The following is a 23,337-nucleotide window of genomic DNA, read 5'->3' on the forward strand; positions in this document are numbered from 1 at the left end:
GATCGTAGTTTTACAAGTTTGGTGAGCTCTTGTGCTTCCTTGAGCAAGAAATTCACAGACTTATCTGAATTCTTTGTTGGGCTTGAAACCCCAAAAACATTCACTTCCTCAGTGTGTGCATTTTGATGTGCATACACCCACACTGATGTCAGCAATCAGTCCACTTAAAAGCCTGTAAGCATAAGGGCAGTGCTGCCATAATGGTTTCTCTAACCTCTTCCTTGTCTGTTGTATGTATGCTGAGCATGTGGCGTTTAGGATATGCTGTAAAATGCAGCACTCAACAGGCTATGATTAACGGAATATGCTGTGAGCTGTGTCCTCCAGGTAAGACATCTGAATTCCCCTTTGAATTGATAAGATGAAATGTGTGCGATAAATTTGCCTTAACACTGCCTTGATGTGTAGCTGCCTCTTCTTCTGATTTGATCCTCCACTTTTAAAGGAACATACATGAAGGCTTTTTGCTCAGAGACAACTCAAACTGACTGTAGCCCCTGTGGCGATGGCTACTTCTCTTCCCAGAGGAACATCTTTAACAGATGTGAAAAATGTCAGTCATGCCAAGGTGAGACCAGAAGTCATTTTGGGGGCTACGCTTTAACCCTCTTCAACAGATTTGTCATGAAACATCTGCTGGAGGTGCTAACAATATGTTTAATCTAAGAAGCACAGAACATTCTGGTGTCCAGAGTCCTGTGGGCTGATTTATTCTCTCAACAGATTATGCTGGGAAATGCACGCCAACCACAGATGCAAAATGTTTCTGTCCCTCTGGTTTCCTGTGTTCTGACGATGTCTGTTCCAAATGTGAGGAAAACAAATGCATCGTGGGAGAGAAAGCAGTGAGGACAGGTAAAACTAGAGATGTTTTCCAGCTCTAAGAAAGTAGATATGATGGTAGTTTCAAAATGATGAATGTTTGGACTTGATGGTTTTGTTTGTGATGTTTGCTGGTGTCAGTAGAACCATGAACTCAATACAGTTACACTGGTACAAGAAATGGATGATGGGCCACTTATGTAATATCCGCTTACCTATCTGTCTGTCTGTCTGTCTGTCTGATGAAGGTTCATCGGAATATAACTACCAGTGTAAACCAGCATGTCCTGATCATGAATATTACAATGTGAAACAGAATGTCTGCAGACCAAGGACACTGTAAGAACCATTCTGAAGAATTCAACAGAGCAAACATTGCAGCGCTGTGTAATTGTGGCTCCTGAACATCACAGGTGCAGCACAATTGGACTCGTGGAGCAATTTCCTGGGAATAAAACTCATGACTCCATATGCACCAGCCATGGTAGGTAGACATAACACTGCTGGAGTTCCACAGGAAAAGCTGTTACTGTAATCCCCCAAACAGTTGCAGTAAAAAATGACCAAACTTTGAAATGTATATTAAAAAAAATTACATAAGAAAACCATAAATTCCTCCATACTGCTTTTCTTAAGTAGTCCCAGTGTCCTGACGTTTCAACGTGCCAGGTTTTTTTAGAATAACATTACCGCTGTGATAAATGGAGGATGGAAGGGAGTAAGAGCAGCTGATGGGGATCATATTTAGGAGGTAACTTTATATTTTTGTAGACTTTTGTAGGGCTTACCTTTTTTCTTCAAAGATATTTATCTATCGTAACGTTGCTGTCCGTTTTCTTTTTATGTTTATCCTGTAAAGTCTGTACTTTTGTTTGTGTGTGTGTGTGTGTGTGTGTGTGTGTGTGTGCGCAACTGATCATTTCTTATTTTAGTCTGTATGAAACAGCAATATCATTTTGCTTAACTAATTTGAATACAATTTCACTTCTCAGCCATTCAAAATGAAGAAGGTTTCCTGCATGTGACTCAAGGCATCAGCATCATTTTGCTCTCTGTCACTCTTCTTGTGTTCCTAACTTCTGTTTGTATATACTTCATGAGGAAGAACAGAGCGTATGGAGCACGTAAGTTTACATTGTTGGAAATGCATATGAAATTGACCTGCTAATGTAAACACATCATTCATCGGTGTCAACCTACTATTGTATGTCACGTTTATCTGGAGCCTTTTTCTGCCTGTAAAACCTTGAGAATGTTGGTTTAATCCAAATTCGATGATATTTTTGATTCTGATCAACAGAAAGAGATCCTTTGATGTTAAAGTGAAAGCAGACCTCTGTAAAAACATTCAAATTATTACAGAAAAACAAGACCAACTGCTAACTTAGTTTTGATAGTTACAAAACACACCTGAATCACTGGTGCAGTTAATAATCAGCAGACTTAATTACCTAAACTGAGAGGAGCCTCAGACCTGTTTCTTTCTGTTGTTCTGTGTGGATTGTAGTAATTAAGGTATTGTTTGCAGCTTCTAAGTAATTAATCATTCTTTCTGCTTCAGAAAACCCCCCTGTTGACACCTTAGATGTCCCTGGCAACACCTGCAACTTTGGCATGTCAAAGGAGGAGAGTGGGGTGCAGCCCATCCTTCAAGAGGAATCCTGTCACAGCAAGAGCCATCTGCATGTAGTCACCGCTTTGTGATGAAATGTTGAGAATGACTCAAACAGTGTAGAAACTATAACACCAACAAAACTGGCAAGCAAAACAATCTGAAGTTCATAACTGTGGACTTGTGAAGGAGAAGTTCTCGGTTTGGTTTCCAATGGAGCAGGAAAGATCTGAGCTGGAAAATGAAAACTCGCCTGCTGCTCTGTTAGAACCAGTGGCGGCCCTAAGCAATTTGGTGCCAGGCAAGATTTTTCCTGGAGCCCCCTGGCCGTGGTCGTGGTGTGCCATGCATTCGCCACACAGGGGGCTTGACGATATAGCTTAATGTCTCACACACATTTTCACAAACATTCAATTCAAATAAAGATGTATTGGTTCAACCAATACAAATGTTTGGTGGTCGCTCGCCCCCGATTGCCTGGTCTGCCTGTTGAAGGGGCCGCCTGTGGTTAGAACTTCAGCGTGATCTGATGAGACAACTCTTAAAACTGACGTCTGAATGTGGGGAAATGTAAGTGTGGAGAGTAAGTATAGTATCAATAATAATAATGATAATACTACAATAATGGGAAAAATTGAGGATTGACAAGGCCAGTTTCAGCTTAGATGATTGAGGAAACATTTGTAAATATTCTGTTATTACATTTTTTTTAAAGATCTCTTTTAGTTTTATATAATGAAAAATAGGCTGCACATATTTACAATAGGGCTGGTGATTCGATTCTGGTTCCTAACATCCATACCACATAATTTTGGTCACATAGTCTGATGTGATTATTTGTATTTTGGATCATTCCTTGGAACTGCAATTGATTCTGATTTAGCTCAGATTCTTTCTTTTTTTGTTTTGCAAATTCCAGTGTGTATATGTTTGAATATTCCTTTACATTGGTGTTATTTTATTAAACTGTTCTTTACAGCTACATCAGTACAGAAATCGTAACAGCTAATCTGATTATGTCACTATAGGTCACGCTTTTTACACACACACACACACACACACACACACACACACACACACACACAAACAAACAAAACAGACAACAGGAATAATGTATTTTCTTTCTCCTTATTTAACATGCCTGGGTTTCTGGGCTGTGGCTGGATGTGTTTCCTACATTTGCCAGCTTGGGCGCTGTTCAGCACCTCCCAGCCGGCTGATCATATGACAGCTGTCTGTGTCCCACTTCCCCTCTGGAAAACGCCACATCTGACAGGGAGGGAGAGGCATTGACGAACGCCGAACAGTGAGATCATCGACCTCAAGATGCTAGCTCTAATAAACCGGCTTCTGGACTGGATCAAGTCCTTGTTTTGGAAGGAGGAGATGGAGCTGACGTTGGTTGGCCTCCAGTACTCGGGAAAAACGACATTTGTAAACGTGATCGCTGTAAGTCTTCAGACGCTAGCCACCTTGCTAGGGTAGTGCTAATATCCATTAGCGCTAATAATGTGACAACAGCTACCCAGCTTGGTGTGTGTTTCATGTCTCCGTTTGGTTTACTGTGCCAAAAATCAAAACGATTGTAGTGGTTACTCTGTTGGGACGGCAGTAATCATGAAACGACCAATTTATGCTGTTTGTTTATCTTGTGTTAGCATTTTAGCAATCTGTGTTGCTGTTGGAGGAGCTTGACGGCTAGCAGGTGACTGTGTTATTGCTACAGCCTTGTTTGTGCTCGATGGTGACTTCACTTATTTTGAACCGGTTTTGCTAAATACCACTGAGTTCGAGGTTTTTTGTTGTTAGTCTCAAGGAAATATGTTTATCATCGCAACATGAACATTTCATCACTCAGTAGGACAGTTTTGTGCCTTCCTGACATACATTTTTTACTAAAAAAAAAAGCACAGTATTCCTCTGTTTAGAAGGATTTGTTACATAGAGATAAAACTGTCATTTTTCTGTAACCAGCATTTGTTTGGAATGTAAAACAAATATATTCTCAGTTGTAATTAGAGATCCATGTTCCAGTAACACACACACACAAAAAAATGTATTTTTCAATTTCAGATATTTTCAATCAATATGGGTGCAGGCACATTATATAAACAGGAAGTTAATGCCTGAAGGATTCTAAAATAAAGTAGATCATTGTATATTAAGCTGTAACCTGAAGCTGGGGTTCATCTGGTTGTTACCAAGCCATGACCCACAACTTCGCAGGGATTTCGCAAAACTGGTGTTTCAGGTGGAGCAACATTAATTGGCTAATCACCAAACTGTAGTAGGTTGTGAAACACAAACTTCCCTTGTGGGATATTTATATTTACAAGTTGTTATTTTGAGCTCTTTCAGTTTGGCTTGATTTTTGGCCCATCAGGTGTCCTGCTTACCCAGTCACACAGAGCTTCACCGGGCTTACTGTGACTATTCGTCATTGGTTCAGAGCCCTGAAACTTCCACCTCACTTGTTGACCTTCAGACTTGCTGTCAACAAAGTTGGTACAGAATGAAACATGTCAGAGGAAGCGATGAGAAGTTCTGAAATCTGATTAGAGCCAAAACCCTTGAATTATTTCAGTCTACTTTCCATCTTGTTTTGGTGCTTCTCTTTGACTCCATGTGACACGTTGTCTGTTTTCAAGCGTCTTGTCACAAGTATTAACTTAATAGATAGTAATTTTCAGAAACAAATTTCAGTAAAAGCCTGATTAAATAACCATATATGCTGCATTTATTTCATCCCATTCTTTTACAGCAATTCTTTTGTTGTTTTTACTTTCTTACACACATGAAATTCATATATAGGCAACACACACAAAAGGATGGAGAGCAAACATGCTGAAGGACAGGGTAATTATTTTCAAGGACAGGACTCCTGTGAATGCCTGTTGCCTTGGTTCCCTGAGTTTAAATTCTCACCCATTTGCATGTCCACATGACCTGAATCATTATTACTATGGATAATTGGAAAATCCCTAAAGCCGCAACCTGTATCAAAAATGTGAGCATATGTTTGTGATAAGCAAAATGTGCACATTTGAAATACGTATCAAGTAAATAATAGGAATCAGATTTAGTGATGAAGAAACACATGATTCCAGTAATAAGTTTAACTAGAAAATTTCCAGAAGAAATGTTGAACGGGCCTGCAGCTTGGTGGGTGCACTCAGTGTGTTTGTCACCCATCAAAATGCTACAAGCAGCAGCAAACTTGCCGATTTGATCTTTTTTAAATTTTAGCGTGTCTGCATGATGCTAACGTGTTATCAGCTAGCTTGCTGATGACTGTATTTATAAATTTCAGTGCATTAGCATGATGCCATCATGTAGCATCGCCAGCACGCTAGCATCATGTAAAAAATATTACAAGATGGCGTTCAGCAAGGATATTGATGCCATTAGTATTTTAGCATTGAGTTATAAGGTGTCAGTTGCCTCTGTGCGAGGACGTCATGGGTGATTGCTGTCAGATTGCCAGAAAGGTTCCTTGAAGCCGTTCCTGCACCATCATGATCACATTGTCATATAACATAGTGTGGTTGTTTAAATCCTTTGGGGGGGTGCAGGGAAACAGCTGAACTGGATCCGGAGGAAGTCCCCGTGGAGATACTTTATAATGTCAAGTGTAAATTGCCTGTTTAGTGCACTTGAGTAATATCTATGTAGCTACTGTTACAGTGCTGTGGTTACTTTCGCAAAAATCAGCTCAGTCGGTCAGACAGCAGCGATAATGACTAAGCACTTTTCCTGACACTCTGAAACCCAATGATGATAAAGCGTCTTTAACTGTGGCTTCTCATCTAAACGGTACCTGCTACCCTCAATAGTTTGCTACTGGTTCCACCAGGAGTCCTTCCTGAAAGTGATGGAGGTGGTTAAGTTCTCGTTTGACCTACGGTGACTACGTTTTTGTTGTATAAAGACACACTGGTCTCTGTCTCCTCTCGAAAATCCTTCTCAGTTTTAACATGGGAGCAAATGGGTTTGTGGTGTCTGACATTTGGAGGGTCTCTGGGAAAGATGTGTTACACTCTTGAGAGTAGATTGAGATATTTTACCTATCGAGTTTTCCTACCACTTCGGCTAAAGGCTGTGTTTTCAAAGGGAATTTTGTGGCTCTGACAACAATTGAAGCAAAAAAAAATCTCTCTGAGATTTGAGCATCTACACACTGCAGCGATGACATCACGCACTCTAGCTGACACGATACACACCTATTTACTGTAAATCAGGACACTCCAAAAATCTAACACAACGTGAACTCTGACTTGATAAAAATCAAGAGTAGATATAAAAATGATTCCTTAAACAAAGAAACTTCCAAGTGTTATTGCCTGTTTCAACTTTAGATGTTTTGGATTTTTGTCACCGTGGTTACAGAATCTTCCAAGAGTCATGCATACTTGTTGCGATCGGGACACGCATTTTGATGTATATATTCTGTGGGTTTTCTCAAAGCTGGGAGCGATAATAATATGGGCTGCTTTATGTGAAGCATATCGCAGGCTCATAATTACTGTTTCTGAAAATATTTTCCTCTGCAGCATCCATGAATACAAAGTGATGGAAGTTCAGTCGCACGAGAAAGATGCACAATGAAGTATTAAACCTGCGCAATTTAAGAGATGAATCGAGTTTTAGTTTAACTGTTTTGAATCAGATGGTTGACGGCAGAGGAGGATGTTGGGTTTGAGCTCGGAACATAACTCTGTTCTTTTCCTCGCAGTGAGGGAAAAGAACAAAAGGCTGAGACAGCCAGTGACGCAGAGCTTTCAGTGAATGGGTTGTTGTGGGGGTGGTTCCTCCTTTAGTCATAAGACCGCTACATTCATTTCTACTTAGCTTTGTCAGGTGACTCCTTCAAGTCATGTGCTGTGTACGCGCTCAGACACACAACACAGTGCATGCAGGAATATCAAGGGCTTTTCACCTATTCTGTATTCTGTGGTGTTTGCGGTAATGAGCTCATTAGAACATGTGGCTGTACCTTATTTAGAGCTGCTGGTTTGTTTGGTTTTTTTTTTTAACCAGGTTTTTACTCAATCACACTTAATTATCTCTTAACTTTTAAATGGTACTTTTACATTTATCAACCTGAAGTTCATAGTTATGCGCCACTTTAGTACAATCTCCACCATATTCATTGTGCACATGCAAATATATCCGTATGTCCCACGTGCATGTTATCGATCATTTGTGATGTGCTTTTTTTATTCCTTTCCAGTCTGGGCATTTCAGTGAAGACATGATCCCCACAGTGGGGTTCAATATGAGGAAGGTCACCAAAGGAAATGTCACCATCAAGGTAGATGTTTTCATCCAACGACCGTCTCTGGTGGTTTTATTATACCCATTAATATATATTTTAATTGAGTCATGTGATGATGTCCTTTCAAATCTGTAGATCTGGGATATAGGAGGGCAGCCCAGGTTCAGAAGCATGTGGGAGCGTTATTGCCGAGGGGTTAATGCAATTGTGTGAGTATTCAAATTTGTCTGACATTTATGTTTTAAGTGGAAATGAGGTGTGTTTCTACTAAGTCTTTCACTGTTGCTCATTTTTAGGTACATGGTTGATGCAGCTGATCGAGAAAAAGTGGAGGCATCTAGAAATGAGCTTCATAATTTATTAGAAAAACCTCAGTTGCAAGGAATTCCTGTAAGTAGGGTTTTTTTTTTTCCCCCTCCCGAAACTAGTTTATTTGTTTAACTTCTGCACAAGTCATACAAAACTCTGTGGGTTTCTGTATGCAGTCACATGTCTGCATCATTGCTGTACTGGGTTTGTAGGTTCTGGTCCTCGGAAACAAAAGGGATCTTTCCACTGCACTAGATGAGAAGCAACTAATTGAGAAATTGTAAGTAAGACAAGACGCCCCTGTTCTTTACTTATAGGTTACATGCGATTTCCCAGTTTTGTCATTTCAAGTGACAGTTTATCAGATGTTTGTTGCTTTGTAGATTCTTGCACGTTCTCATTCAACATTATGGACGCGATGACTAAAACAATGTCTGCTATTTGTTGAGAAAACTGTTGCTGTTTTTTTATAATTTACTGCTAAGATTTGGCTCCCTCTGCTGTTGAGCGGGTGTAAGTGTTTGAGGCTGTCTATTAAAACAGGAGCTTTTAACCATCTCTACTTCAAGTCCCACCTATTCATGGCTGTAACAGCCCAGGGCCTGTTAAAAAGGAAAAGATCTTAAATCTATGCTCACAGTTAATATTTTTTGGAAATGCTATCATTATTTTTCCCCCAGTGGAACTTTTCCATAATTCGCCACACCACAACCCAAAGTTATGAGTTAAAAGATAAAAATATGAAGATGCCTCCTAATGTGAATCAGACTTCAACTTTGCCATCATTCATTTATATGAACCTTCCCCTTCTTAGGAATCTGGCAGCCATTCAGGACAGGGAGATATGCTGCTACTCCATTTCTTGCAAAGAGAAAGACAACATTGGTGAGTTCAAGTTCCGTCATGGTAAAACCATTTAAAAAAAAAAAAATTCAAATCTTACAACTGAAATTATATTTGTCTTTATGAACAGTTCCTCCAGGATTCTGTAGATTTTTATTTTTTATTTTTTCTATTTGCAGTCAAAAATACTTGATTTTTTTTCCTGTGTCTTTTCTGAAAAATTGTCACACAATTTTGACAGCATTTTTCTATGGGGGGGGAGGTTAATGAAATTTTCTGAAGGGACTGTAGAGAATATAAAATACCATTACATAACAAAAAAAGGAAATATTTGGGTACTTGTATTGATATTGGACCCCAAGTATGTTGTTCAAAATGAATGACTTGGAGTCACTTTGACATGTTTGCTGTTCCCTGTGTGAACTCAGCAGTGAGGGAATTATGGAGGCTTTGGCTGAGTTCAGCTTCACAAAGAAGACAGGCAGACAAACTTAAAACTGTTTTACCACTGGGTTTTTACGTCAGCCATGTTGCTGCAGAGTTTAAAACCCTCAACTGACTCTCAGGTGTTGTTTCCTTGATTCCAGATATTACACTTCAATGGCTCATTCAGCACTCAAAGTCCAGGAGGAGCTGAAAATGCAGGAGCCGTTCGCCATGTTCCTGTCATCCCCCCCGCCCGCCCAAAAGTTGATGTACAGTCATACTCTGAAACACACGCTGCATTGTTCAGCTCATGCCACACTTTTCTTTTTTTGTGACTTTTTTCACATAGCGATTCTTTGATAAACCCCAAGAATGCACTACTAAAAGCCGTAGTTCTGGTACCCAATATATGGACTGTAATTGGCATTATTTGTCCGCTAGAGATGTTCTTCAGCTCTGAGTAAGAACCTAATTTGTGATCCTTCTTTAACACTCACGGCATTACCCGGTTGATTATACCCAGCGGTATTTGACACTAATCCTGGGTACGCAACAAAACGCTGCAGAAGGAGGGTTTATTCGGTCAAGCAAGTCAAAAAGAAATGTTCCTCATGAATCCAGATCAGATGCCAGAAGGAGGCAGATGTGGACCCACAGCTTTTCCGATTGCTGTTTTGATGGCTCTCACCATTGGCTGGATCAGCTTTGCCTCTGTCTATGATTTTAGTAAATTGTGCACTTGAGCAAGTCTGTACAAATATCGAGCTAGTATGATTTTTACTGATGTGAGAAATGCGTGTATGAAAATGTGATTCTATTTAAGGTCTGAATGTAACAAAAGTCAAGCTGTGCGGGGTTGTGTTGTTCACGATGGCCTCTGTTTGTAAGTAGCCTCAGTGGAAAGATGTCCTTCCTGCTGCCTCGACTGTGAGAGTGGCAAAGTTTAAAGTGCCTTGTGCAACGTCTCATCTTTGAAGCAAAGCAGCATGCGAGGTGTTCCTAGGGCAGAGGAAAACACCCCTTCAGCATATTCTAGAAATAAAAGGCATGCTTTTTAATTTACACCATGTCCTGTTTCCTTATTTTTCTCTTACAAAATCATTGAGGCTACTATACCTAACCAAAAACAGTGTATTTTACCTTTCAAGTGCACACAAAGACATATTTTTCCTACTGCGTTACATCTTTGTAACTTTTTGAATGCAGAAAGAGCCAGCAACGTATATTTAGTTTGATGCCAATGGTAACGACTGGCTAGAAACATTAAAACTGCTATCCCCTTGACATCGTCAACAAAAGTTCTGCATATTGTCTCTTTTGATAGAAAAATGTGTCATTTGATTCTCTCAAAGCCAATCAGAAGATTGGGAAGTAAAACACACACACACACACACACACACACACACACACACACACACACACACACATACTCTCTCTCTCTCTCTCTCTCTCTCTCTCTCTCTCCACACACACACACACACATAGATAGATAGATAGATAGATAGATAGATAGATAGATAGATAGATAGATACAATGGGGGAAATAAGTATTGAACGCATTAACTTTTTTGTCATTACATTTATTTCCAAAGATGCAATTCATGTGACATTTCTTCCAGACACTGGTATTAACTCAAATAATCCACACATGAAAAGAAATCACAACATTCAAATCCATAAATAATGATTATGTGGAATTATGTACAATAACACAGGAAAAAAAGTATTGAACACACCATGGGAAAGCTGTATAGTTTGGCAAGGAAAGGCACCATACCATCTCAAATCTGAAAGTAATTAGTCTTTGTACTTCCTATAAGTGCAAACCAACATCAGCTGGGTTAGTGCTAATTGATGGCCCTATAAACAGGTTGTTTTTTCACCAAGTGGTCAAACAAGACACATCTCATGATGGGTAAAAGCAAGGAGCTCTCTCAAGACCTTCGCAACCTGATTGTTGCTCAGCATCAGAATGGAACTGGTTACAGACCTATCTCAAAGCATCTGAGTATTCCAGTAAGCACCGTTGGGGCTATTATCCGCAAGTGGAAGAAGCATCACCTTATCATCAACAGGCCACGCACAGGAGCTTCTCGCAAGATTTCTGACCAGGGGGTCAGAAAGATGATCAGAAGAGTTCTCAAAGAGCCAAGGACCACCCGGAAAGCGCTCCAGAAAGACATGGAGGCAGCAGGTACAAGTGTTACAGAGAAAACGATAGGCAATGCACTCCACCGCCATGGCCTCTATGGACGCTCAGCCCGCAAGACTCCATTCCTCAAAAAAAGGCATGTTGAAGCTCGTTTAAAGTTTGCCAAACAGCATCTGGATAAGCCTGTGGAATACTGGGAGAATGTTGTCTGGTCAGACGAGACCAAAATTGAACTTTTTGGCTGTCATACTACACACCATGTTTGGAGGAGAAATGGCACTGCACATCACCCAAATAACACTATACCAACAGTGAAGTTTGGTGGTGGAAACATCATGGCATGGGGTTGTTTCTCATCTCGTGGTACTGGCAGACTTCATATAATTGAAGGAGCAATGAATGGAAACATCTATCGGCAAATTCTTGAGATGAACCTGCTGCCATCCACCAGGAAGATGAAGATGAGAAGTGGCTGGACCTTTTACACAGGACAACCATCCGAAGCACATGGCAAAGTTGACTCTCGAATGGTTTAAAAATAAGAAAATCAATGTGTTAGAATGGCCCAGTCAATCACCTGACTTAAATCCGATTGAACATTTGTGGAAAGAACTAAAAAGAAAAAGGTTCACCAGAAGGCACCAAAGAATATTCAAGATTTAAAGACAATCTGTGCGGCGGAATGGGCAAAAATCACACCTGAGCAGTGTGGGCGATTTAGTTAATACATACAAGAAGCGTCTGGAAGCTGTCATTGCAAACAAAGGCTTCTCCACAAAGTCCTAAACGAGTCTCAGATAGTGTGTTCAATACTTTTTTCCTGTGTTATTGCACTAAATTCCACATAATCATTATTTATGGATTTGAATGTTGTGATTTCTTTTCATGTGTGGATTATTTGAGTTCATACCAGTGTCTGGCAGAAATGTCACATGAATTGCATCTTTGGAAATAAATGTAATGACAAAAGTTAATGCGTTCCAATACTTATTTCCCCCATTGTATATAGATAGCAACATGCAGATATGAGTTCTGAATGCTTCACCCATATATTTGCAATGACACTTCTCCAGAAAATGCAACTGAGTGCAACCAGTCAAATGACAAAGGGGACAATATTTTAAAATGTTCTTACAATAACATCAGCACTTTAGGAGTTTCGACAATGTAACTATTGCTTCAAACGATGCGGAAGAAAATTACGTAACAGCTTCCACATTTACCACCCATTTTCTTTTTAACTTTTAAGCTGTTGGACTAAATAAACTTAACTCTGACTCCTGTGGCTGTTTTCTATTGGCGAATAAAATGAGACACGTCAGGGTTGCCACGAAACGCAAACAGGAGATTGACAGCTCCTTCACCAATCATGGGACGAGTTGATCTCACTTTAAGAATGACGACGCAGTTCAAGAACCAATCGTAGCCCAGGATCTGGGAGGGGCGGTTTGTTGACAGGAAGCGTGTGAGGCAGAATCGCTCTCTGTGCTTGTAGTTTAGCTGAAGAATTCGTTCATTTCTTGGGGGTGTGTGGACGTAAATTATGCGTTTTAAGATCGAGCCGGGGCAAAGATGCAATGGAGGTCACTAGTAGTTGGTCTGGTCCTTCTAAGACTGTCTCTCAGCTGTGTGCTCTGGCTAGCATTCGGACTAGGACCCAACGTTAGCTTTGGCTTTAACTTCCCTCTCAGTTTCAATTTGCACAAATTAGACCTGTTATTCAGGGAGGAAAAGGGGTCCGAGCACGGCACCAACTCGTGGTCTCGGCGATTACATAGCCACAGGTATGAAGAGACGGCGACGACCTGTGCTAAAGTGGGAGAGGAGTCACCGAAGAGATCCTACCTGAGCTTCTTTGATGGCAACAAAGACGAGTACGTCCGAAGGTACAGCTCCTTCCCGGACACGCTCAAAACAAAGATGAAGGACATGGCCAAAGAAATGTTCTACTTCGGATATGACAACTACATGAAATATGCTTTCCCCGAGGACGAGCTGAACCCCATCGACTGTGAGGGGAGGGGGCCAGACGTGCTGAACCCGTGAGTCACTCCAAGCTCCAAGCAAGTGTCTTCACAGTTACACCTGTACTGCCTTCTGCAGGCGGAGATACTTGCGTGTATCGTGCAGTAGTTGTGTCAAATCAAATAAGCTACTTTTTAACCATTACTAAGTGAGCAGGTTACGGGTTTAGAGACACTTGGACTTGACAAAGCAGATGATCCCACTCTGGGATCCAAGTGATCTTCTGCGTCTGTTGATGTTGCTCCAGCCAATATTCTACATCTCATCATTAAAACATGTATGATGTAGATAATGATCATGTTCAGTGCCGACTTACATACTACTTTTTTTGCTGGATTATAAGTTCATTGCTCAGTGTGTTAAATGACAGGGCATTGATGTGTCATCTTTTCTACTTTGATCAAAAGTCCATGAATTTGTAAAAATGACTTTGCAAACCAAGTAATGTTCTGAATAGATCTGCAACTATAATTCAATCAGTCAGTTCAATATATTGATTGAGTTTGATCTTTTTACAGGCAAAAATGAACATTTTCTGCTTCCAGATGCTTAAATATTTGGATTTGCTGTTTTTATTTTTCATTCATGACAGAGTTTTGGGCTGTAGGGCTGACAAAAGAAGTGACGTTCACGCGTCACTGTGGACTCTGGGAATTGAGATTTTTTGACATTTTACAAACCAAGTGACTCATCGATTGACAAACAAAATAATGAATGAATGGATGAGGAGGATTGTTAGTTGCTGCCTTAATTCTAAGTAAAAGGGCTGAAATCCATTTTCTGGAAAACTGTCTCATTAATTTAAAACATCAGACTCAGGCTAAATACGGTGCGTCGTTATGATTTCAAGTCAAATAGATTCAAGAGGCAATCATAAACTTGCATAGCCCTTGTAAAGCGAAGACGTCCTCCACAGTCCATCTAATGTGTCCTGAGTATTTATGAAGATATCTGCATCATCTCGGCCCATCCTAAATCCATCAGCATCCCACCAAGATTCATGAGAAATGCTCTTGTCGTTGTTGTATAATCAGACAGACAAGCACGCCATCCCATGCCGGTTCTTGTGTTTGTTTCCAAACACATTCCAGTCAGATGGGGGCCTATTGGCGAAACCTTGCCAACCCTTTTTCTTTGGCAACTCAACCTTGAATCAGTAAAAAAAAAAAAAAAAATCAACATTCCTCTCTGTCACATGATCAGGATGGCTGTTTGTAACGCGTCTTTTAGTTGTAGGACAGATGCTGAGGTCCCACAGCTGCGACAAAATATGGTTGCGTGAACTGAAGAGAAAGAATATACAAGTAGAAGGCCCTCATGTGGGGGAAAAAACCCATCATTATTTAATTATATTTAAGTGCTTTTAATGTGATGCTTGCAGTTACAAGACTTTACACTCACAGATTTACTGTGAAATGAATAAGCTTTGTCTCTGTCTCTACTGCATGAATTCTCCTTTTTTTTATTGATTACAGGTCAAATATCAACATAAACGACGTTTTGGGGAACTACTCCCTGACGCTCATTGACACCTTAGACACTCTGCTGGTAAGTTGTATCTTGACATACAAAACTGACGTTTGTATTTTAGTGTTTGGCACCCAACTGTCAACCGGAAGGAGATAAGGAGGCTGTGAGGCATTTAGAAGAAGTTTGTTGAATGATGCTCCATATTCAGTTGCCAGGTGGCTCCTGTTTCCTGTGAAGGGGTTTCCTCAAACATGTTGTTAGGCGGAGCAGAGTTTCTGAATGATGCGTTAATTTGAATATGTGTGTTCCTCAGCCCAAGCATTCATACTTTAATAAACTTATATTTTAAGTAAAGGAACTACTGGTGATATGATTTATACTGAGTTAATAAAACAGTGCATCTGAATCTTATAGGGTGAAGGACCAAAAACATTTGAATCTTTGGTTGATGAAGCTGCAAGTGGCTAATATTACTTAACGGATCAAGTAGCGTGTGACTAGAAACTGCATGATGTTGTGATGTTGTAAAGAAATGTTGTAACCGCGGTCCTTTGATGATATGTTGTTCTGTTTCTTTTCAGGTACTCGGGAATGTGACAGAGTTCCAGAAAGCTGTCAAGCTGGTCATCGATACCGTGTCTTTTGACAAGGACTCAACAGTGCAAGTTTTTGAAGCAAACATCAGGTATGGATGTTGCAACTGCTATTAAAGGTCATGTACTGATAAATAATGGGGCTAAAATTAAAATTGACATGGGGGAACTTTTAAGTCACAGACTTTTGTGTAGTGACTCTGACATTTGGAGAGTCATCCATTATTTATCCCCTCTTTAAAAAAATAGCTTTATTTTTCTGGTCTGAGACTATAGAACAGTGTTGCCCGTCATCTCAAAAGCTATCCATAAAGCTGTCATCTCGGTTTGTTACTCTTGCTGTCATTAGAAGTCCAGTCCCCTCTTAGACCCCAGACTTGTCACCTCACTTCCTCTAGTTTGCTAGCGATCGGATGAACGGATGTTGAGATAATCCAAACGCAGATAGATACACTCACAGTGATTTCTTGCATTTGTCATAATAAGTAGACTGCTAAAATAGAAGCATAATCTTGATGTTGACCATCATTATGATGATTTTACTCCATTTTTCAAACTCAATTTTGTTTTTTGAAGGATTTTGGGAAGCCTTATCTCTGCTCACATTCTGCTGACGGATCCAAAGCATCCATTCGGCAAGGTGGGCTTTGAAGGTTACGATAATGAGCTGCTTCATTTGGCTCATGACTTGGCTGTCCGTTTGCTGCCAGCCTTCGAGAACACTAGCACGGGCATTCCCTACCCCAGGGTGAGTGAGACGGTCACAGCCACATTTTAGAGGTTCAACTTTTTTTGTTTTGTTTTGTTTACACTGACTTCAAATCATGGGAGTGACATTGTAAGTCCTCCTGCAAGCACAGCTGATTTACTGGTCTATTTTAAATGCAGGTGAACCTGAAGACTGGCGTCCCGTCAGATAGCATCAATGAGACTTGTACTGCAGGAGCTGGCTCTCTTTTGGTTGAGTTTGGCATTTTGAGCCGCTTGATTGGAGATTCCACGTTTGAGTGGGTAGCGAGGCGAGCGGTCCGAGCCCTCTGGAGCCTGAGGAGTAATGAAACTGGCCTGTTAGGTATGCAGATGTTCATTATTTTTTAAGCCGGTTTACTTGATACAAATGTACTTTTTCCTAATTTGAAGGCGAAAATATGAAAAAAACCATGCCAGTAGTTATCAAGAATCTAAAACCTCTTCCTCTTCGTTCTGTGTGTAATTGTTTAGGGAATGTAGTTAATATCCAAACTGGCCAGTGGGTTGGCAAGCAGAGCGGTCTTGGAGCTGGAATGGACTCCTTCTATGAGTATCTGCTCAAATCTTACATCCTTTTTGGTGAGAAAGAGGACTACAGAATGTTCCAAGCTGCTTATGAGAGCATACAGAACCACCTGAGGAGAGGGTGAGTCCAAGTCCGACCGTGCACCAGGCTGAAATAACTGGAAGTGTCTGTGAAGGATGGGCCAAAAAAAAGGGGAAATGATGCTGATAATCTTTATTTTCTTCGCTAGTTGAGTATTTTGATGTTCATTGAGAAGTATTAGTTGAGAAAAGGTTGAGTGTGAAGGAAAGATTCACCAAACCAACTCAGTTTTGTAAAAACAAAAGTTTCTATGTTCACTCCAGGTGGATTTTGCCTGATGTCTTGCTGGATATTCTAAAACTTTGTCTTTATATCTGGATAACGTGTGACCTGGTCAATACCGGCTGGCAGGAATGAACAATTACAACTTGCTCAACCGAAATTAATTCCTAAGGCCGTTCTCCATTTTTCACGGGTGGATGACAAAGGCAAGTTGTGTTTTGGGATTTGTGACCTCTTCCTGTACTCAGCAGCCGTGCATAATGTTGCCTCGCTTAAAATTCTCTTGATATTTAATGCATACAAGATGGAAAGGGATGTAGAAAACAGAATTTTGAGTCTTTTAGCTGCTGTGAGAGGTGTAACGGAGCACCTGTTTTCAGACACACACACACACACACACACACACACACACACACACACACACACACACACACACACACACACAAACTTCAAACTGATAAGTGTCAGTTAGCAAGCGACGCAGCTGCTCTAGTCTCCTCTCTTGTTTGTTGCCAGCAGCACAGTATTGTGGTTTCACTGTGGTTTGGGCCTGTCAACAAATGTTATCAATTTTAAACATAAAATCATGATATTTAAAAACAGAAAACTGACATTCAAATGTGAAAATGTAATATTTGACTGTGGGAAACCAGTTGGACAGCTGTACTGCAGCTGTCCAACTCACAGCTTTTTGAATGGACCTGGACACTGCAGGACTGGAGACGCAGCAGCTGCCTGACAGCAGTCAAAGTCACGCTCACTGCTTTATAAACCAACTATAAACGAAACTCATTTACTGAGAGTCACCCTTAGCTCTGCAATCTAAAAAGCCCCATTTTGGAATGCCAGCGTGAATATTACTTAACCTGTATGAAAGTTAGACTCTTGAATAACATATCTATTACAAATCATTTAATTGATCTCACTCGGAAAGACGCCGTGCTCACCATTCTTAATCTTAGGGCCGAAGGTCGCGTCCACTGTGATTGCTTTTCTCCTCCCTTCTAATCATTTTGAGCTGCTGCTACGCTGACTAGCCTGGACCTGCGTGGCAGATCTTCCTCTTCATTTTTTTTTTTCTACATGGCTGGGTTTTTTCCTTTTTTAATCTTCGTTGGACAACGTGGTCCCCAAGGCATATAAAACGATAAACGCTACTGAGCTGTGTAGAAAACCATTTTCAAGCAATGATTCAAGCGGATAAAGTCGTTGTATTTGAGTGAGTGTGAGGCAGCAGTGCAACATTGTGGGTGGTTGTTCATTTCACATAAAAATGGATAAATATACTCCGTGATCCGTGGTCCTGTTGCGTCACGTCGTATGATTTGATCCAACTTGAATATCTTTTTTTATTTTGATAGAACACATTAATGCCACGTAGTGTGTTTGACAGCCCCACGCTGTTTCTGTAATTGAATGTGTGTTTAAATGTGATTAAAAAAAAAAAAAAAAAAGCAATTACACTGCAGTACAGTACCTGCTGCAACAAGCAGTCAGGTTTGTTTGTGTCTTTGTTTCAGGAGGGAGTCGTGCAACGAAGGAGAAGGGGACCCACCTCTCTACGTGAATGTGAACATGATGAGTGGGGAGATCATGAACACTTGGATAGACTCTCTTCAAGCCTTCTTTCCTGGGTTGCAGGTTAGATGACAGCCTCAAAGCTACAGAAGAGCTCGTGTGTGACGGCGTAAATGTGTGACGTTCAAAGTTTGGCTCTTCTTTGTGTTTTAGGTGCTAAATGGTGATGTAGATAACGCCATTTGCCTGCATGCCTTCTACTATGCCATCTGGAAGCGCTTCGGGGCGTTGCCGGAGAGATACAACTGGCAGCTGCAGGCTCCTGACGTCCTCTTCTACCCCCTCAGACCTGAGCTGGTGGAGTCGACTTATCTGCTCTACCAGGTATCCTGCTACCACTTGAGGCCGATGGAGACCCGTATCTTTAACTCAGTAATCTTTTCTTTTCCTCCTCTTCACTTCCCACAGGCAACAAAAAATCCTTTCTACCTGCATGTTGGAATGGATATTCTTCAGAGCCTTGAGAAAAATGCCAAAGTCAGGTATGTTTCCTGTTGTGTGGCTTTTTGGAAGTTTTACAGTGCTCACATTCACATGGATGACAATAATCGGACCATTGGCCACAATATTTTCATCTTCTCATGGAATATTCCTGTTACTCAGGAAAGTCCAGCTAATGACAGGAGACACGCCCACATTACGTCGCTATGATTTATGTCCGAATTTCTCCTCTGAAATTTAACCAGAAACTTCATGCCGGTAGATGGTGTTTACAGGACAGTGTCCTTCTCAGAGCGTTGTTAATATCAGAATATTGATGTCCATGTAAACGTAGCAGATGTGTCTTCTTTGAGCCAAGCCCAGATGTATTATTTACAGATGTGGGTATGCCACTCTCCACCATGTTGTGGACAAATCCAAAGAGGATCGCATGGAGAGCTTCTTCCTCAGCGAGACCTGCAAATACCTTTATCTGGTGAGTTACTGCCTGGGCTTGTCTGGAGTGTTGCATGACATGATTGTCTTTATAAATAAAAATGTTTTTTTCTTAAATTGCAGCTGTTCGATGAGGACAACCCACTCCACCAATCTGATAACAAGTACATCTTCACCACCGAAGGTCACGTTGTTCCCATAGACAAACGCTTCCGGGAAAAACAGTGGAATGACCTGTTTCCTTGTGAAGAGGGAGCGCTCGCAGAAAGACGACTAAACAACCAGCCTCCTAGCAACATAAGCAATGTGAGGGCATCATCTAGCCCCGCCATCAGCTCGATGTATTTATACAGGCTTTTGGTTAAAGCGCAACTAACGTTGTTTCTTCCTTTTTATCTGCAGTGCAACAGGATACCAGAGGAGCGACGGTACACCCTGCCGTTAAAGAGCGTCTATATGAGGCAGATCGATCACATGGTGGGACTGTTCTGAACGCGAGGGCTCATGTAGAGACGTTGGCACGGACACTCCCTCAGGTGCACACACTGCAACGTGTGAAGGAATCCGTTGATGATCAGACTTCTCATTCCTGTTGTTCCTCCTCTCAGGATCTTGAGAGGAAAATCTGAGGAGGATGTCTGATCACTTACTGTATTCATTGAGAGTGTGAACAAGTTTTCTGCTGGACCGTAGCCATGACTTTTTAGCTGGTGGGTTCTCAGAAAAAAAAAAAAAGACTGTTCAGGTATGTGTGTTTATACTGTGTGTGTGTGTGTGTGTGTGTGTGTGTGTGTGTATTTGAAACTGCAGCTGAGCTGTGAATCGAAAACAGTGCCATTTAGCCACACATATGTAAAACATACAGCCTATAAAAGGAAAACCTCACCTCAAAGACGTCACACCAAACGTGGTGCTCCGTGCCTCTTAGCAGTTTATCCACTTGGTTACATCAGTGCTTCTACTTAAGGGCTGCACAATCAAACACAGTATAACGACTTATGCACATGCTGTTAACCCTTCTTGTTAGGTTGTATCTTGTTCTTATTTATGCCTGCAGGATCTTTTGTAGGCTCATTTTCCAGCGTGGCTTCTCTTAAATGTATGGAGCCCTGGAGCAGCCATTGAGAGAAAAAAAACAAACAACCTTTTTGTGGCTACAGAAAATAACTTGTTCCCACAATTTAATGAAAGTATGTCCTTTTATGTCCCATAAATCATTCGGGGCCACAAAATGTCGATCAGCTAAAACACTCGGAAGGGTTTCATATTGAGTGCGATACAAACACCTTGCAATAAATTCCTTCTTCATAAGGATTACAGTGTTGAGTTTTTACTTGAATTTCTCAGAGAGAGGATTTATATCTCAAATTTCTGTAATTCATATGAATGAAATGGACAAAATATTAGAAACACACTAGGAAAAGTAAAACCCAGGTTAGGTTTACAGTTTCGCAAATAACCACTACAATAATTCTTCCTGAACATAATCCTTACTTTAAATGATCTCTTCCTGATGTTTGTAGTTTTCATAAAGGAGTGGGTGTTTATCATTAGGATTATGCTCAGTAGGAAACCTGTCAGTAGTTTTAATGTTTTGGCTGATCGGTTCAATTAATATGTGGGAAAAACTTATAAATCTTGTGGCCACAAAATATTATTTTCTCTCCTTGGCAACTCCATATGAATGCAATACAGTATTAATCATAAGTAGTTTTTGTTTCTTCATAAAAAGTCAACCTTGTTTAGGCAATGTTAGGACCTCAGCTTTGTCAGATGACATAAACCTGGACTGGCTGATAAAACAGAGGTATTCTGAGGTACTCTCAGGCGTCTCAATGTCTTAAGGAACAGATGTGCTGAGAGAGTGAGAGAGACTCACCCTTCCTGTTTTGATGTGCCTTAAATCTTTCTAGGCATCTCTGGATGCTGTACGGTGCATATTGGTTGTGTATATCATTGTCCCATATTGCTCAAGGCCACTGTTGATATTGCACAATAGGAGTCATTCCATGTACAGTTCTACAGTTCCCCCCCTTTTTTTTAGACACCACAAGCCATAAAATATGTTTTTAATCATCTTTTAGTTGTATTTAGGAGAAAGATTGTGATTTATGGTTCTCTTTCACATAATTGCACATCGGGGGCGGCATGGCTTGGGAGTAAAGTGGCCGTCTAGCAACTGCAGGGTTGCTGGTTTGATCCTCACTTCCCCCGGTGACCATGTCCAAGTATCCTTGAGCAAGATACTGAACCCCTAATTGCTCCTGATGGCCCTGTGACGGACTGGCGACCCGTCCAGGGTGAACCCCGCCTCTCACCCAATGTCAGCTGGGATAGGCTCCAGCCCCCCGCAACCCTTAATGGATTAAGCGGTGTAGAAAATGGATGGATGGATAATTGCACATCATCATACCTTTTAATAGTCTTATAAAACTCAGGGTTTAAAGGGAATAAAACACACATCAGTGATTGCTTTCATATAAGGAAGTGTTTTAGAAATGTTACTGCCTGCATTGACTAAAAATATTAGGCATTTAGATGGCAAATCTTGCTTGAGAGTTTAAAAAAAAAAAAAAGCCCCACACCAAGTACAGTTGTACTGCGCGCATAGATGTGGTCAGGTGGATGATGTAGTCATGTTCAACTCTACTGACTAACCTTGTCTATGCACTTTATTTTTTTCTCTTACCAAATATCCTGAACCTCCATTCAAGCTGCTTTAGCATTAATCACGTGTAGACTGACTTCTCCAGGTTGTGATGGTGATGACGTTCTCCAGTTAGCTAACATTCCCCCAAATATTTAGTCTCAGATCAAAGGACTAGTTCCTATTATCACTAGACATCATGCTCGTCTGCTCTCTCAGCGGAGGTCAGATGAGCCCATCGATACAACTTTTTAAAACAGCCAATCTGATAAATCTCTCCTGTTAATGTGTGGGTAGGAATTATGGTTTTGATTTGGAAATCATGTTCAAAAAAATTAATTGGTTGAAGAAAGGACGTTGCAAGTAGCTTGTAAATGTGGTGGCACCTGTGTGGTTTAATGTGAAGCTGCAACTTGTTAGACTGGAAACAGGAAGAAGCCGCTAGCATGACTCTGTCTAAGAGTCCGGCACCCTTTATGCTCACTGTCTAGTGGGTTTTATTTAATTAATTCATGCAAAAATGTAAAGTGTTTGAAGGGTGTGTGGTTTAGAAGGTTTTGTGGCAGGCTACTTCCCGACCTTGTACAGAAGTATTCTTGAGGAAGCATCGCTGAGCTTCCTAGATGCTGTGAAGTGGATTTTGCTACTTTTGGACACAGTCGAGCGAGCGATTTTCCCCGTTTCCAGATTTCTTTGCGAAATCAGGCTAACTGTTAGCTTCATATTTATCACAGTGTAATCAGTCTTCTCATCTAGCTGTTAAACTAGGGGCCACTGGGTAAGTTTATACCTCCGCCAAGACAAACTCAACCAAACCCATGTCATAAAAATCCAGTTGATTTTTGCTGGGTTGAATGGTTTTGCCCGAAAGAGGAATAGTTTCTTCCTTGGCTCACGCTAAACCCTTCCAACAAACAAGAAAATCCTACTTTTGTGTCTAATGCTGCTAACATACTAACGGCACCCCAAAAAACAAAACAAAAACAAAAAAACAATCTTTACCCTCTTGGCGGTGGTAACTTTCCTTTTAATCTATTGGGAATTAAAAGTCCATTGGTCTCATTATGATACTTGACAAACAACTTTAAACTATTCTGTGAACTTAATAAATGACAGATGATGAACAAGAC

The 23,337-nt window shown here is 40.8% G+C and overlaps 3 protein-coding genes across 3 annotated transcripts; all 3 read left to right on the forward strand.

The window, feature by feature from the left end:
- The first annotated feature begins 174 nt into the window (after positions 1-174).
- Positions 175-3,521, forward strand: tnfrsf18 (tumor necrosis factor receptor superfamily, member 18). Its single transcript, XM_086199370.1, has 7 exons — positions 175-327; positions 446-568; positions 724-855; positions 1,071-1,161; positions 1,236-1,306; positions 1,815-1,946; positions 2,384-3,521. Exons 1-7 carry the CDS (start codon positions 201-203, stop codon positions 2,524-2,526), a joined length of 819 nt encoding a protein of 272 aa, XP_086055496.1. The 5' UTR covers positions 175-200; the 3' UTR covers positions 2,527-3,521.
- Positions 3,522-3,658: 137 nt separating this feature from the next.
- Positions 3,659-10,349, forward strand: arl8ba (ADP-ribosylation factor-like 8Ba). The gene is made up of 7 exons (XM_086199371.1): positions 3,659-3,883; positions 7,665-7,745; positions 7,845-7,918; positions 8,006-8,099; positions 8,231-8,298; positions 8,833-8,903; positions 9,449-10,349. The coding sequence occupies exons 1-7, from the start codon at positions 3,761-3,763 to the stop codon at positions 9,496-9,498; spliced, it is 561 nt and encodes a 186-aa protein (XP_086055497.1). The 5' UTR covers positions 3,659-3,760; the 3' UTR covers positions 9,499-10,349.
- A 2,526-nt stretch (positions 10,350-12,875) lies between these two features.
- Positions 12,876-23,330, forward strand: edem1 (ER degradation enhancer, mannosidase alpha-like 1). The gene is made up of 12 exons (XM_086199373.1): positions 12,876-13,481; positions 14,940-15,012; positions 15,516-15,619; positions 16,104-16,275; positions 16,416-16,599; positions 16,749-16,923; positions 18,627-18,747; positions 18,838-19,008; positions 19,093-19,166; positions 19,504-19,600; positions 19,684-19,866; positions 19,963-23,330. Exons 1-12 carry the CDS (start codon positions 13,012-13,014, stop codon positions 20,050-20,052), a joined length of 1,914 nt encoding a protein of 637 aa, XP_086055499.1. The 5' UTR covers positions 12,876-13,011; the 3' UTR covers positions 20,053-23,330.
- Positions 23,331-23,337: the final 7 nt, after the last annotated feature.

This window comes from Aulostomus chinensis, chromosome 3, assembly GCF_037954235.1.
Source record: "Aulostomus chinensis isolate RoL2024-O1b breed Wild chromosome 3, RoL_Achi_v1.0, whole genome shotgun sequence".
Lineage (NCBI taxonomy): Eukaryota > Metazoa > Chordata > Actinopteri > Syngnathiformes > Aulostomidae > Aulostomus > Aulostomus chinensis.

Coding starts and splice junctions, on each gene's coding strand:
- tnfrsf18 (XM_086199370.1), top strand. CDS start 201: ATGGTTTCTCTAACCTCTTCCTTGTCTGTTGTATGTATGCTGAGCATG. Junction 856..1,070: donor AGAGAAAGCAGTGAGGACAG/GTAAAACTAGAG, acceptor TGTCTGATGAAG/GTTCATCGGAATATAACTAC. Junction 1,947..2,383: donor GAACAGAGCGTATGGAGCAC/GTAAGTTTACAT, acceptor TTTCTGCTTCAG/AAAACCCCCCTGTTGACACC.
- arl8ba (XM_086199371.1), top strand. CDS start 3,761: ATGCTAGCTCTAATAAACCGGCTTCTGGACTGGATCAAGTCCTTGTTT. Junction 8,100..8,230: donor CTCAGTTGCAAGGAATTCCT/GTAAGTAGGGTT, acceptor CTGGGTTTGTAG/GTTCTGGTCCTCGGAAACAA. Junction 8,299..8,832: donor AAGCAACTAATTGAGAAATT/GTAAGTAAGACA, acceptor TCCCCTTCTTAG/GAATCTGGCAGCCATTCAGG.
- edem1 (XM_086199373.1), top strand. CDS start 13,012: ATGCAATGGAGGTCACTAGTAGTTGGTCTGGTCCTTCTAAGACTGTCT. Junction 13,482..14,939: donor GGGCCAGACGTGCTGAACCC/GTGAGTCACTCC, acceptor TATTGATTACAG/GTCAAATATCAACATAAACG. Junction 16,600..16,748: donor TAATGAAACTGGCCTGTTAG/GTATGCAGATGT, acceptor GTAATTGTTTAG/GGAATGTAGTTAATATCCAA.